The sequence below is a fragment of the Danio rerio genome, chromosome 23 (assembly GCF_052040795.2).
Source record: "Danio rerio strain M-AB ecotype USA chromosome 23, GRCz13ab, whole genome shotgun sequence".
Classification (NCBI taxonomy): Eukaryota; Metazoa; Chordata; class Actinopteri; order Cypriniformes; family Danionidae; genus Danio; species Danio rerio.
The window spans coordinates 32,983,759-33,000,628 of NC_141043.1; the positions used below are offsets into that span (position 1 = coordinate 32,983,759).

General features: G+C 34.4%; 1 protein-coding gene and 1 long non-coding RNA gene across 8 annotated transcripts in view; one reads left to right on the top strand and one right to left on the bottom strand.

The window, feature by feature from the left end:
* Nucleotides 1–12,734, top strand: part of dvl1a (dishevelled segment polarity protein 1a) — an 88,963-nt gene extending 76,229 nt beyond the window's left edge. For 4 of the 7 annotated variants that reach the window (XM_087307360.1, XM_087307361.1, XM_087307362.1 and 1 more), the window contains exons 14-15: nucleotides 383–601; nucleotides 11,754–12,734. In XM_087307360.1, coding sequence (XP_087163486.1) covers nucleotides 383–601; nucleotides 11,754–12,280 — 746 coding nt within the window. In that variant the 3' untranslated portion in view covers nucleotides 12,281–12,734. Of the gene's footprint in view, nucleotides 1–382; nucleotides 602–8,528; nucleotides 8,551–11,753 lie in introns of all 7 variants that reach the window. The other 3 variants (XM_087307364.1, XM_087307365.1, XM_087307366.1) reach the window with 1 other exon arrangement.
* On the bottom strand, nucleotides 4,002–11,535 carry LOC147838241 (uncharacterized). The gene is made up of 3 exons (XR_015523739.1): nucleotides 9,888–11,535; nucleotides 7,527–9,587; nucleotides 4,002–6,176 (listed from the first exon to the last, which is right to left on the bottom strand). It is a non-coding gene; the product is annotated as an uncharacterized LOC147838241 (long non-coding RNA).
* Nucleotides 12,735–16,870: the final 4,136 nt, after the last annotated feature.

A 16,870-nucleotide genomic window follows, 5' to 3' on the forward strand; every position in this document is an offset into this window, starting at 1 on the left:
ACACCGCTTTACATAACCTTCCATTAATACAAAAACTATTTATGTCCAAAAATCCTTAATGTTTAGCCATGTTTAAGTCTAAATTTCATTCATAATGGTCTTAAAAAAGTCTTAGATTTGAAGAAACCGACTTAAATAAAATCTAATAAAATAGAAAGATCTCCATAAAAATCTTTAAAAAATAGTCCTTGTTACATTTCATCATTTTTACGTTGGTCTCCAAATTACAAGTTTATACATCACAATTTTTGAATTGTCTTCAACCATACTGTTTTACAAGAAAAAAAGAATACACATTTTAAGATGATGTTGCAATTACCTTTATATTGTTTTATCTCATATATATACATATATAATGCAATTGAAACGCTTTTGTTTTCAGACATGGCTTCTCTCAATCTGAATGAGGGATCCAGTGGTGGTGGCTCTGACCAGGATGGTCTCGCTCCTCTTCCTCCTCCAGGAACAAACCCATGGCCCCTTGGTGGGCAGCCTTACCCATACCCGGGTTACCCCACCCCTCCGCCAGGCTTTCCTCCGGGATATTCAGATCCCTGCCACAGTTTTCACAGCGGGAGCGCAGGCAGCCAGCAGAGTGAAGGTACAGTAAATCTGTGTATGTGTGTGTGTGGGGGGTCTTCTTTTTATATTGCAGTGGGGACTAAAACTTGAATGAGGAATTGTTATCTTGCAAACTTAAGTTGAGATTCATTTGGATAAACATGCTGGTAAAACACATTTAACTGGACTGTCATGCTTTCCAGAAGACTTTTTTTAAGGAAATGAACTCTCTAAAGGACATTTTAAGCTAAGTGACACCAGGAAAAATGTTAGAATTTTAATCATGTTTTATCGCTAAAAACCGTATTTAATTTACGTATTTATTTGTTTGTTGATTTTTAATTATATATTTATGATTGAAATGTTCTTGTCATGAAAATAACGGTTGCTAACTTGACATTAAATAAACAAAATACTTTACATTAAGCATGCTCATAAATCACACCAAATGAAATATTTTAAAAAGGGTAAAATGCTGAATGTTTTCTGTGAGGATTGGTTTTAGGTGTGGTATTGGGGGAGAGAACACACAGTCTGTAAAGTATAACCATCATTTTGTTTATAGGAAGTCCCCACAAGTATAGCAAGTGTGTGTGTTTTTGTTTGAGTTTTGAACATTCAAAATGAGGAACACATACATTTTGGTCCGTCCTCACTTTCCGACGCCCTTTTAAAGTGTCAAGAAATGTTCCTATTTCAGCTGTGTTTTTTTTCACACCTCCACCTGTGATAAGAGTGTGGAAAGAGGTTTGCATAAAAAAGAGATTTTCATAAACAGCACAAAAACTCATCAGCAATGTAAACACACACTGGTTAAGTCAACAGCAGCAGTTATTATTGATTATTAATGGTTATCATATTTGTGGAGGCTAAAATGAAAGTGAACTTGAACTAGGGTTATTACTTTATCAAACTTTTTTGTTGCTATTTTTTTTAAAAACATTTATCACGATAAATCATGATATTGGCCTAAGCTGCAAAAAAGGTTCCTTTAAAGGGGTGGTCCACTACAATATCATATTTCAAACTTTAGTTGTTGTGTAATGTGGCTAAGTGAACATAAACAACATCTCTGAATGTAACACGCTCTAAGTTCAATGCAAAGGGAGACATTGGTTTGGCCTAAGGCGGTGTAATGCTGTGATGTTATAGCAGAGAAAGCTAAAATGCCGTCCAAACACTGCTTTTCCACAGAGCTTGTTCTGTTTCTGGATTTGGGCTTCCAAAGGACACTACACAAAGAGAGAAGTGCTTACAGTTGAATTTAATTATGTTCGAGAGAATTCCTAAAAAAATATATAGCTAGCAATTGACAAAGGAGAACTTCCAGAATCTCTCCCAGGATTCGGCTAAAACTCCTCCAACCGACAAAGCTGTGGATTGTGAGCCACAACCTGAAAGTATTTTTGTTTATTAAAATAGATCAATTACATGGACTGTTTCTAGCATTAGCGGTATGTTGTAGTGAGGAGGTAAACAAGGATGTAAACCACGGCAAATGCTGTTTGGTACTGCTAACAGTTTAGCTACAAATTCATATTCATCTGTCAAACTGCTTTTAACACTCACAATCACTTTCAGTGTCTCTTTATGTTGTTGCTTTCCCTGCGTTCTACATCTAAAATAACAAACTCGCAAAAGATATGAGAACATTTCATATTACGTACACATGCTTATTCCGAATAAATGTGAAAGACGCTTGTCAGATTTTATATTAGAGAGTAGGCATGAGGTTCAGCTGTGTGCTCTTCATTTATCTACATTTAGAAATATGACAGTTGTTTTTATGTTGGCTGAGTAGCTGTATATAATTAAGGTATATGAAAAAATAAAATCTTATAAACACAACCAAGCCTTAAAAATACACTGTTGAACACCCCTTTAACAGGTCTAATAACAAAAAAAAAAATACTTATTTTATTTGTTCAGATGAAAACATAATAAACAAAATTAAATTGCAGTGGATCATAAAGTAGCACTAAAATCTCATTAGTAAATGTTACTTTATTTCCTTCAGTATTTCATATTCATTTAGCAGATTAAACTCTCTGGTTAAAAAAAATGCTTGTTATAAATGTAATTTCTACACAAGTTAGTCATTGCTAGTACAATTTCCACACACGTTAGTACTTAGAAAAGAAGAATCTACAAGATCTTTCTCACAATGTTGATAGTAAAGGTCAACAGATGACATTACACCTCATTCATTTCAGTGCGCTTTCTCATGAATGAATTTAGAGAAATGATCAATGTCAGGTGACGTATGCATATTTTCCATTCGCCTTGAGTTAATCACCATCAATGCTGATTAACTCAAGCATCTTATTTTGTGAAGTATCTTCAACTTTGCTCTTCAAACCAGACAAACAAATTTGGTTACAAGTAACTATAAATAACACATTTTCACTTGCTAAAAATAACTCCTTTTCAGTGTGCCTTTATCTTTGAATGTTTACATGTATGTGAAAGAGTACTCTGATAAATAAAAGGGAAAACCCCTCGAAGCTTAATTCCGCAGTCATGATCCCTTGAGCTTCCTCTGTGTCTTTTTCTTTTACTTTCAAATATGAAGTAACACTAAACACAGTGACCTGTTCAATTGTTTACTGTGTGAAAGGTACTTTAAGAGATGGAATTTGTTAGAGTAAAAAGGAAACTATTAGTGGGTTTATTGTAAGTCTGTGTGTAGGATTACGATCTAATACTACAGTACGAGTTTTGCTTTCAGTAACCTAATGAACAAGGCATCCTGCCAGAATGACATCAGCGGCACAATTCTTGTAAACTATATAAATATATTTTCATACAGAGGGTTGATTGTTACGCTTTTCAATTTCGACCCTTTATTTGGAAAATGTTTAAGATAAAGATATTAAAAATAACGATTTAACCTACAGTTGTTAATCATGTAACCTTGCATGTTTACAAAGCAAACAAATACTGATTCATTGCAAACTTTCTTAAATCGAAATCAAAACACAGTCATAAATTTGAAATATTTTTGGTTTAAGGGCATTTAGTTCTGATGACAGACTAAATATAGATGCATGGCATGCAATGCAAAGTTGAGATGGAAATGATATGCAAATTAAAACACCTAAAGATGCATTAGATTAAATAAAAGTCTGTTTAGTTTGTTTGATTAGACTTTATTAATCCCAAAGGGAAATTCACGTTTCAGCAGAGCTCTCCATACTATACAATAAATCAAATAAATTACATACCGTACATAAAAAGACAATAATATTAACCTCCTATACTCTGCGCACCTGGTACCAGGTCCGTGACATCATTTAACTCTGCATTCTTTAGATTTTAAAGGTCCGGACTGGTCCAATACCCCCATAAGTTGTTCCGTTCTCTCATCAATTGGAATAGAATAACATTTGCATAGATTATGATTGAGAGATATTTCTTTGTTCTGATTACTGAGATGTGCAGGAACCACCCAAATTAATTACAGCAACCTAGACCCCACACAAGCTAAAAGGTACACTTTCAAATTTGAGTTTTATGGAGGGGTTTATTATAACACAGACAATAAATACAATTATTTTAATCACTTTCAACAGTGTTTTATGAAAATTCAAAGGGTTTTCTTTAGAATGTTACCAAACTTTTGCTTTAACACTACTGCATGTGGATTTGGGAAGCTTTTAAATTTGGGTTTGCAAAATCCAGATGGAAACCCCAAAATAGCACTTGACTTTTGGAGGTTAATAAAATTACATTCATACTACAAACCCTAGTTACAAACAACCAGTGTTGGAAAGAGTACTGAAAAATCATACTCAAGTAAAAGAACCATTACTTGCCGAAAAATGCAGTGCAGGTAGAGTAAAAAGCATCCTTTCAAAAGTACTACAAAAGTAGTATTACGCTGTTAAAAGCAGATGCGTTTACATGTCATTTGTGGATCTGTGTAAACGTAACATTCTGTAGTGCATTTAGTTATTGCCCAGCAGGCACACAACCTCATAAGTCGTTAATATTAGGTTAGATTTAGGTTGTGTCTTCAGGCGACCAAAATTCAACGTCTAGCCAGCATCTAAGGATAATGTTATTTTGATGCCCAATAATGATGTTGATATTTGGTTGATTTTGTGATGGAAAGTGACCAAAATCCAACGTCAACCCAACATCATATTGACGTCAAATACTGACATTTATTCGTCAGGTATAGCAACCAAAATCCAACGTCTCATAGACAAGAAAAAAACAAAGTAGTGACTGCAGGTTCAAGAAAAGTATTGGAGTAAAAGTACAGATACAGCACTAAAAATGTACTCAAAAAAAGTTCATAAATCTACTCGGTAAATTACAATTCCTGAGAAAAACTACTGTATTAATTTGAGTATCTGTAATTAGTTACTTTACACCATTGTAAGCAACAAGTAGACATTAGTATATATCCACAGTATTAATGCTATTACAATTCAGCTGACTTTATCTAGTATGACTTTGGTTATACAATCTGATAACTGTTGGAAAAAATTATTTTCTGTATCGTCCATTGTAAGACCGGGGCTGAATTAATACTAGATGGATAAGATAAGATATGGACTAGTGTATACTTGTTGTTTGAAACTAAGGTGTGCAGTACTGAGGTTTAGTAACAGTTGCCATATAGCTTGTGATTTATGGGTATTTTCTGTGTATTTATTGGGGATGCGAAGATCGATATCGGCCGATAACCACATTTTATCACTCGATCGGTATCATTCTGGCCAAACTCATGAATCGATCACAGGTGTTTGTTTAGGAGTTTACAAGCAGAGGAAACCGCACTTGTGCTCTCGTATATTATGCAGAGCCTACAACAGCCACAACACGTGAGAAGGTAAATGATATGTGGAGGCAAAATGATTACATTTGTTAGCCCCTTTAAGCTATATATTTTTCTGATAGTCTACAGAACAAAACATTGTTAAACAATAACTTGCCTAATTACCCTAACCTGCCTAGTTAGTCTAATTAACCTAGTTAAGCCTTTAAATATCGAGTAAAATATTATTTACTGTCATCATGGCAAGGATAAAAGAAATTAGTTATTAGAAATGAGTTATTAAAACTATTATGTTTAGAAATGTGTTGAAAAATCTTCTCTCCGTTAAACAGAATTTGGGGAAAAAATAAACAGGGGGGCTAATGATTCATGGGGGCTAATAAAACTGACTTCAACTGTATATAGATGCGGTGTGACCTCCGTTTATACAGTCTATTGGTGTGACTTGCATGAGGGATGGTCTCTTTGTTAGCAAGTGCAACCATTGTATTTACCATGTTTTGAGCTGCTGTGACAGGAGCTGAGCAATTGTTTGGAATATTTCCTACCATTTTTTGATGTGTTATATTATTTTCTATAAAGCTGCTTCTGGCCAGGATATGTTCACACCTAAATGGTTAAAAGAGATGTGTTTAAGGGATTATATGCAACATAATTTATTCTCTTAGGTAAGGCGAGATCTCCACTTAACGTATCATACCTGGAGGGAAAATGTGCTTTATGGATTATAAAGCTATAAAATATTAGAATCAGTACTCCGTATCGACCGATCACCATGACAAGGAATCAGTACTCTGTATCTGCGCCAAAAATCCTGATCGGAGCATCCCTAATATTTATGCAGTACCAATCTTTATCTCTTCTCCATCAACTTTTATCATTGAAAGGTTTAACCAAAGATGTTATTGACATTTTTAGTAGTTTAAAATATTGTCTGGATTAATTTTTTAAAATTGCTGTACAATAACTAGGCAATGAGTAGGGTCAGGCAGAATCTGCGGACATTTTTTGAGAATTTTTTTAGAATATTGTAAAAAATCTGCGGATTTTTGCAGAATGATTTTGGGTGTATCGTAACTGAAAACTTATGTTTAATAAAAAAATTTATTTTTAACTTTTATTTAAACATAAATTATTTCTTTACAAACTGCATTGTATGTAAATCACATGAACATTTTCATATTAGTTAATATTATTACTGAAGTTAATTTAAAAACTGAATCCATATAAATTTACACACATTTACACAAAACTAAATAAATAGACTCAATGATGGGCTGATAATCTGCGGCTTTCTGCGTGCACAGATTCCGTGTGGGCCTAGTAATGAGCTAACAATTTCTACTGACAAAAAAAGTCAATATATGATACTTTGTTAAAGCAGAAATTGTAATCCAATTTGAAAGCGCAAGTACACACACAAACAAAAACTACCCATGAATCATGAGCCAAAATTATTAATTAACTGGTACTCTTACAGGTTTTTTAGGTATTTATATAGGTATTAGGTGTTTTCTACCTAAGCAGGATACTTCTTTATGTTATTGCTTTTAAATAAAGCACCAAAATAGCACAAGAATTTTTAAAGCTATTTAAGAGTAATAATTAATAACAATTTGTTGATGTTGTAATTTAAAACGATTTATTAACACTTTGATTTATTGTCAATATACACTCACTGGCCATTTTATTAGGTACACCTGTCCAACTGCTCATTAACACAAATTGCTTATCAGCCAATCACATGTCAGAAATTCAATGCATTTAGGTATGTAGACATAGTCACGATGATCTGTTGCAGTTCAAACTGAGCATCACAATGGGGAAGAAAAGAGATTTAAATGACTTTGAATGTGGTATGGTTGTTGGTGCAAATACAGACTTGTCTGAGTATTTCAGAAACTGCTGAACTACTGGGATTTTCACGCACAACCATCTCTAGGGTTTACAGAGAATGGTCTGAAAAAAGAGAAAATATCCAGTGAGCGGCAGTTCTGTGGGTGCAAATACAGTTCTGAAGGCAAAAAGGGGTCCAACCCGGTACTAGTAAGATGTAAAGTGACCGGTGAGTGTAATTATAACATTTGAAACATGTAGTAATAATGTAGAGTAATATAAAATTATGAGAATATATATGGTATAAATCATTTGAATTTAAACAAGTTGATTGCGAGTTGACTTGCAACATTTGCCATATTATTTTATTTAATTATTAGACATAGATGTAAATTAATTTCTTATGAAATCTGTTTTAACAGCAATATTAAATTAAGTAGGTGTGCTCTGAGCAGTAAATTCATAGCAGCCCATAAAAACACCATAATAGTCGCTAAATTTGACTTATCTCATGAACTTACTGCAATTTGATGACATAAAACGTGCAAGGAGTGGACCAGGGTCAGAAATAAACCAGGCAAAAATACCATCAAAATGACCAAAAGTCCCCCACATTCAAGATAGTCAAGCCAAAAATGTCCCTTCACATCTGAACTCAACCATTACCGCTATCATGATTAAAGCCGAATGTGAAAGTGCATGAAGTGTCAATATCAGATTCAGCACCCTTATTCATTTATTTGCTGCTCTGAGCATTCTAACCAGTTCCATACATTTCTGTTGAGCTTAAAAATACAGTAGCCAATCAGACGCGTTTAGATTAGTCAGGGACAGTTCCCACAAAAATGTACATTTGGGGTTAATTTACTCAATAATAGGCCACCCAAGATGTCACTTTTTTCTTCAATAGAATAAGAAATATTTTAACTAATGGTCAATCCAAAGGCTACCAGTTCATGTTAGTTAGCCAGGACTGATTCATTCACTTAATAATTCCACAATGTATCATCTGGAGCCATGAGTATTCATTTGAATTTACTTTATTTGATTGTTTGTTTATTTGATTTACTGCATTTGATGAATCCCCAAGGACCATAAAGTGATATATAAATCATCTTTAATGTTCTACCACCTACTGTAAATCTTGAATGGGCCAAACATTTTTGGGTTAAGCATTTCTTTAATACCTACAAAACAAGCTTATGTAACATATGGAAGCATCACAAAATTTAAGGCCTTGTTATTTTTCTTATTTTTTTCTGATGTGTAAAAGTGTGTGGTACATTAGGAATAGTTAGATGACTTAATTATCTCTATTCCTTCTGTTTTTGCTTGCCACCTTTAGACTGAATGGACTTTTCATCTAGGTAAGAAAAACGAGTACTTTTATTTAAACACCCACTTGCCCAACCTGATCTCCCTGCCGTCTTGTTTTATCAGTGTTTTTTTTCTCATATCACATGGCATATGATTCATTGGGATGGCCCTTGTTACTCCCATGCTGTGTTTTTATTTGCATTTCTTGTGTGGGCATGTACAATCCTTGATCTTTATTGTGAATGAGAGTCAGACCGATTCTCTTTATATAAAAAGGTATTATGCAGTGCCCTTTTCTTTACTTGGCAATGCCTGAATCAACTAGGACAAAAAAAAGCATGTACCTGATGCTGTATGACGTCAGCTGTAGCTTATCTAATAGTGGGAGTAATGAACTCACCGAAACGGTCAACTATTTTTCCACATGTCATTCTGACCTACTTCCAATCTTAGCATAGTTTAAAGGCAGTGACGCACTAATCGCCAGTCATGAAGATTGAAAGGGATAGTTCACCCAAATATGAAGATTCTATCATCACTTACTCATCCTTTACTTGTTTCAAACCTGTAGGAGTTTCGTTCTTCTATCGAACACAAAAGAAAACAGTTTGAAGAAAAACGAAAACCTGTAACCATTAACTGCTAGTAGGAAAAACAAATGCTATGGAAGTCAATGGTTACAGGTTTTTGGCTGTCTTCAAAATATCTTCTTCTGTGTTCAACCAAAGAAAGAAACCCATAAAGCTTTGGCTCAACTTGCGAGTGAGTATATTTTATTTTTGGGTGAATTATCCCTTTTCCAAAGAAGACTGTGCTTTTAGCTTGTGTTGGTCACGTCTCACACAATAAGCTGAACACACTTAAATGATTACAAGTGAGTGCCCACGAGCACAGGCATTCAGTGTCTGCATGAATGGAAATAACTCTATATCTGCAGTCTGTAGCCTACAGATATAAAGTAGAGATCAAAATAAAAGAGCAATAGACAATTTACTAAATTTCTGCTGCTTAATCCTATTAAAAGTTATATAAACAGGAAGGTTTTTATGTTTGTTCCATATTTAGGTGAAGGCAAATAAAAAATATCCTTTCTGTAAAAGTTTTCTTCTTTTATCAATATTACACAATCGATGTTTAACAGAGCCAGGAAATTAAAAACATAGTTATTAAAATAAAATAATTTTAAGGTCAGCATTATTAGCCCTTTAATTATTAATTTTTTTTTTGATTGGCTACAGAACAAACCACTGTTATCGAATGACTTGCCTAATTAATCTAACTTGCTTAGTTAACCTAGTTATGCCTTTAAATTGCACTTGACTTAGTTATTGGAAATTATGTATTAAAACTATTTAGGCATGGGACGATAACCAGTTTCAAAGTTTACTGCCGTTTGGAAAAGTCAAAATTTTAAAACCGTTCAAATGTTCTGTTGTATCATTGCTAAGGTATATGTAAGGTTTTTTTAATGTGTTGTAAAAGAAATCTGTGCTTTTGAAACTAATAAAGATAGCAGAAGTCATTTATTTATTTTAATTATTTAGCGGCACAGTGGCGCAGTAGGTAGTGCTGTCAACTCACAGCAAGACAGTCGCTGGTTCGAGCCACGGCTGGGTCAGTTGGCGTTTCTGTGTGGAGTTTGCATGTTCACTCTGCGTTTGTGTGGGTTTCCTTTGGGTGCTCCGGTTTCCCCCACAGTCCAAAGACATGCGGTACAGGTGAATTGGGTAGGCTAAATTGTCCGTAATGTATGAATGAGTGTGGATATTTCCCAGATATGGGTTGCGACTGGAAGGGCATCCGCTGCGTAAAAACGTACTGGATAAGTTGGCGGTTCATTCTGTTGTGGCGACCGCGGATTAATAAAGAAACTAAGCCAAAAAGAAAATGAATGAATAATTATTTACCATGACATGTTTACTTTTTTTTTTTTTTTTACCTAGAAATTTATAAAGAACTTATTGTAGAGCAGTCGTCACAATACCGTGATAAACGTTAAAATAATCTCATCATTAAACAGCACTTTTTAAAAATGTATTTTTCACAGGATAGTTAATAATTGTGCCTTCATATGTAGTGTACATACATTAATTATTTTCTGAAGCACAGTATAAAACAGATATTTGAAAAAGAAGACTATGGAGCATACATACAGATTTAACTAAGGTCTAAAATGTTAAAGCTTGTGCGCTTTCACCATTTCAGAAACAGAAATCAACCGGCTAACCAAAGAAAAGCTGTTAAGCAAAATAAAGTGTCGTTGGCCTTGTTGAGTCTGGTTACCATATGGTTTTACTTTCACTCTTAAGGAAAACGACTTTATCAGTTAGAGTATAAATGACATTTCAGTTATTATCCAGACATTCATTTTCTAAGTGACATGGCTTTTTCACTTTTCGTTGCACAGCCCCTTTTGTTACTGGAGCACTACTTCAGCATAAGCTTTTAAAGAAAACTCCAATTTAATTCTTTTTTTGGAGACAGGCGTATTTTACAACTCTCAAAATTGTACAACTAGACAGTTCAGTTTTTTGAATTCACTCAGTTGATCTCCAGGCTCGACAGCAGCACTTTTAGCTTAGCTTAGCATAAATCATTGAATCCGATTAGACCATTAGCATTTGCTCAAGAATAAACAAAAGAGAGATTCAATAGTTTTACTATTTAAAGCTTTTGAAGTTACTTTATGTTTCATGACTGATGGAAAATGAAAGGTTGCTATTTTCTAGGTCAGGATGGCTGGGAACTATACTCTCATTCTGGCCTAATGATCAAGGAACATTTCATTTTAGCTGCTTTTAGTACACTAAAAAAATCTGGGTCCTACACAATCAATTTGAGTTGGGACAACATGAAGGAATTAAGTTAAATTATTAGGTTTAACAAATTTAAGTGGATTGAACAATTTAATTCCTCCAAAAAACTCAAGAATTTATTTTTTTCAGCTCATTTTAAGTAGTTTAAACAGTCATTTTTATGACTGTACACATTTTATCTTCTGAAGTGCGAAGCTTTAAAAAAAAAAAAAATCAAAAAAAAAAATCTTTTTTGAAATTTTTGAGGGAGATGCTAATGGTCTAATCCGATACAATGATTTATGCTATGCTAAGCTAAACTAAAAGTACTCATGCCAGGCCTGGATATTAGCTGAACGGATAAAAAAAAGTCAAACTAGAGTGTTCCTTTAAGAACAACAACAACAACAAAATAACACTAGTCTTTTCTAATCAATTACGTTTCTTTCTCTCCGCAGGCAGCAGAAGCAGTGGCTCAAACCCCAGCGCTGGCAAAGGACGCAGAGTCTCGCCCCGAGAGAAGGAACACAAGGCACCCTGCTGTGGGGGCAGTGAATCAGAACTGGTGACATGGGTCACAAGAAGGGGTGAAAAAGCACCCAGTCAGCTGAGCCACCAAAGCCACAGCCGATCGGCCGCCAGCCAGTCCCAATCCGCTTACAGTCACGGCCACACACAGTGCCACCTCATCCCACAGCACAGCCTTAGCTTCAGCTACAGCCATGCTCCATTCATCCAGCCCAGTCATCTGTCATGCGCCCACAGCGAAAGGAGTCACGGCTCTTCTTATGGCCCGCCGGGTTTACCCCCTCCCTACTGCCTTGCGCATCTCGCCCCCAAAACAGCCGCAGGCAACAGCAACAGCCCGCCAGGAGCTCCTCCGATTCGGGAGATTGGAAACGTCCCACCAGAACTCACAGCAAGTCGGCAGTCTTTTCAGCACGCTATGGGCAATCCTTGTGAGTTTTTTGTGGATATTATGTGACAGGAGAGAGTGCCTTCAACATTCACTTCATAAGGTTTTGCTACTGACGATCCAATGCCTGCACTGAGAATGTACAAACTGATGCACAAATCTAAAGGGAGAGTTCACCTAATGCTGGAAATTCTGTCGTTTGCTCTAAACTTATTCTGTGAAACAGGAAAATCTGTTTAGTTGACCACAGTTAACTAAAACTGGGAAATTATTTAATTTATTAAATTTTCTTCGGCTTACTGGCTTAATTCATCAGGAGTCACGACAGTGGAATGACCGCCAACTTATCCAGCATATGTTTTGCATAGCAGACATCCTTCCAGCCGCTACCCAGTACTGGGAAAAAACCCATACACACTCATACACTAAGGCCAATTTAGTTAATTCAATTCACCTATAGTGTATATCTTTGGACTGTGGAGGAAACCGGAGCACCTGGAGGAAACCCGCACCAACATGGGAAGAACATGCAAACTACACAAAAATGCCAACTGGTCCAGCCAAGACTAGAAACCAGTGACCTTCTTGCTGTGAGGGGACAGTGCTAACCACTGAGCCATCGTGTTGCATGAAATTATTTATTTTCAGTAATTTGAATAAAATTCTCTCTATATATATTTAATGTATAATTAATAATAATTAATTTTAGAATATTACAAGACTATATATATATATATATATATATATATATAGATAGCATTCTTGATAATATTTATAGATAACAGTCTTTTAATATTTTAAAACAATTAATTACAATTAAATAATAAATAATAATAATAAACTAGGATGACTGCAAAATAAACTATTATACACGTAAGCAGTTTTAAACATTTATTTTAAAAATTGCAAAGATAAAATAAATCAGTTTAAAAAATTAGTCATGAAAATGTATGTTTAGAAATTAGTTGAAAAAAATCTACTCTCCATTAAACAGAAGTTGGGGAAAAAAGAAACGGGCTAACTTCAAATGTATATAATAATAATAGTAAGCTGGATTTAAAAAAACATTATAGATAAAAGTAACACCTATTAGGCCTTACAACAATACAAACACAAATATGCAAAACGTACAGCAGTAGAAAATATATTCATTTTTAAATAATTAATAAAAAAAGAAGGAAAGAATAAAAATAAAAATGACTCTCCATTTATAACTAAGCCAGAGGCAGGGATATTCCATCTGACACTTTAAACTGAAGTTACTGCATTGACAGTTTCCAAAAATACATTTACGTATGTAACTCTAATCAAATACATTTATTCTTATTTTCAATCATTCATTTTCTTTTCGGCTTAGTCCCATTATTAATCTGGGGTTGCCACAGCAGAATGAACCGCCAACTTATCCAACTTATATATAACTTATGCCCTTCCAGCCACAACCCAACACTAGGAAACACCTCTTGCATTCACACTACGGACAATTTAGCTTATTCAATTCACCTATAGTAGCGCATGTGTTTGGACTGTGGGGGAAACCGAGCAAACTGGAGGAAACCCACACCAACATAGGGGGAACATGCAAACTCCACACAGAAAAGCCAACTGACCCAGCCGGGACCTTCTTGCTGTGAGACAGTCGTGCTACCCACTGTGCCACCGTGACGCCTTTATTCTTATTTTGTACTGTAAAATTTATTCTTATTTTATACTATAAAATAATAATAGTGTTTTTTTTGCGAATAATTTATACAATTATTTTTAAATAACATTTTAGAAACTGACACTAGAAGTGCGTACAATTACAAAAAATTTTTATATATTTTTTATTTAATAAAAAAAAATGTTTTACATGTGTATTATAAAGATGAATATCCAAATATTTTCCATAAAATGAGAGTGGTTAGGCTGTCAGGTTTATTAAATGATTAACAACATGTATTGAACAGCCCAGGCTATTTTCATTTAACTTTTATGATGACTTTCATCTTTTTTTTTTTTTTTAATCATATTGGAGCTTGACAGCCCCAGTCCACACTCACTTCTTGTGTAAATGACAAAAAACCCGCCAGAATATTATTTAAATATTAACTTTTATTGTTCAACAGAAGTGTGAGCATTTTGAACGTGAGCAACGTACAACAGAATATTCATTCTTAGGTTTGCTCTTCCTTTAATGTGCATCCGATGTTATTTAGATCAGCGAAGAACACTAAAAAAAAGCACAACAGCAGAGCTAGTTCAGACTCTAGCACAAAAACACAGCAGTAGCAGCACAAGTTAACACAACTATAAGCTTTTATCAGGAATCTCGATGTATCAGATTGTCTGCTTCTCATACTCGGCTGCTCTGCACTTTGCACAAGTTACAAACTAGACACAACAGTCCAAACCCTGACATATATATACAATTGCATTTGACTTCATAACCCTGTCGACAATCAGACATTGTTGTTATGACATCCCTAAACATTACTGAATGTATCGTCTTGTGAGGCTACAACTACGCTAACTCTCTCATTAACATATTGAAGGAACACACTATTTTCTTTTTTGTAAATAGGCTTTTTTCAGCTGACCTCTGGGTTTTGCAGGAGCGCTTTTAGCTTAGCATAAATCATTGAATTAATTAAGACCAGGGGTGTCCAAACTCGGTCCAGGAGGGCTGGTGTCCTGCATAGTTTAGCTCCAACTTCCTTTAGCACACCTGCCTGGAAGTTTCTAGTATACCTAGAAAGAGCATGATTAGCTGGTTCAGGTGTTTAATTGGGGTTGAAACTAAAATATGCAGGACACCGGCCCTCCCGAACCGAGTTTAGACACCCCTGGTTTAGACCATTAGCATCTCACAGAAAATTTCATAAAGTTTTTGGTTAAGTTTTGAGAGATTTCCTATTTAAAGCTTGACTCTTCTGTAGTTACATTGTCTTTCTGACAGAAAATGATAAGTTTTAGGTCGATATGGCTATGAATTATACACTCAATTTGGCGTAATGATCAAGGAAACGTGACTGCAGCAAGGATAATGTTATTACACAGAGCCAAAAATATTGCTCAGTTAGATAACTTGTTAACAGTGCCATTTAAAATCAGCTTTGTTTATTTTATGTCTTGAATTTTTAAAAGCAAGATGCTAATGGTCTAATCTGATTTAATGATATATGCTAAGCTAAGCTAAAAGCACTCCTGCCAGACACAGAGATCAACTGATTTAAAACAGCTAAAACTTAACACTTAACTCTAGAGAAGTTGTAAAACGAGCCTATTTTCAAAAAAACATTTCAATAAAAATAGATTGTTCCTTTAAACTGTTGATAAATAATGTTTAAGTTGGACTAATAGTTGCCAAATGTACATGATACATTTTTGACTAACAAACAGGTGCTTTTCTTCGAGTCTGCAAACTGACTGTTCAAACATCACCAGTTGTCTTAGTATTGACCACTGTATTACAAACATCATTGTACAGATAATGCTGTAGAGAGGTTTTTAAGATGTTATGATACTAAAACAGGCAGATAGGATAACCAAATTCCCAGTTATTGAGTGGTCTAAAATGATTTTTTTAATGGAGGAAAGGACATGGTGTCTGTTATGGTCTTGTTTACTGGTAAAGCAGTGAGGTGTTGTTTAAGAACATGCGTTTGTAATGTTTTATTTTTTTATATTATACCATAAACTCATCTATCTGCCTGAGCCAAACCAGAAATGAGTTAGCTTTCTTTTTCTTGTTTTTGGTCAAGCACTTTTGGACTAAAACTTCTGGGCCCTTTAGAATGGAAACACTGATTACAGTAAAAGCTGTTTGCTTTATTGTTTCTTGACAAAAGAGGAATAATAAATTGTAAATATGATGACATATATATTATATAAATATATATATAAAACAGAGAAAATAAAATTTATGTATGAAGAAGTGGCCAGATATTTTGTCTATGTGTTTTTTTTAATTCTTTGAAACAAACAGCTCACATTAAGTAATCTTATCTTAGTCCACTGCACCATCAAATCTCTTGTTATTTCCAGAAATCCTTAAGGCGGTAATAACAGCTTCAGCGTCTGGTGTTTTATCAGCATGATTTATCATAGATCATAGATATAAAAACCAGATACTTTTCAGCTTACTCGTTATATGGTGTACATATCTGTATTTTGAAACCTGTGAGAACATTTTTATTCTCTGAAGCGTAGTTCCTGATAGTGGAGCAACGTTTTTTTTTTTTGTTTTTTTTTTTAACGTGGAACCAAATGGTTACATATGTTTATCTCAGAACTAGACTTCATGCAGAATGTTTTGACTCTCAAGGTGACGCATTTGAAACTCAAATCTGTTCTGAATAACTGCTATAATGTTACGGCTGTAATGTAGAAACTGAACACATTTTTTGATGTCTACATTTATGCAGCATATGTTGAGTGTGAACAAATAAACATATTAAATTATACATATTCATATATTTTTTAACATAATATTAATGTTTGTTGTTTATGGAGTACACTAATTTTAAATGTTTACATTTTTTTTAAACGTCTCTGCAGTTATAAAATACCACATGCCATAATCAATATAAAGACAATGTATTTCTAATCTAAATCAAACACACACACACACAAAATTAAAGTGCATTGCTGAGCAAGAGCGGGTATAAATGTATATGG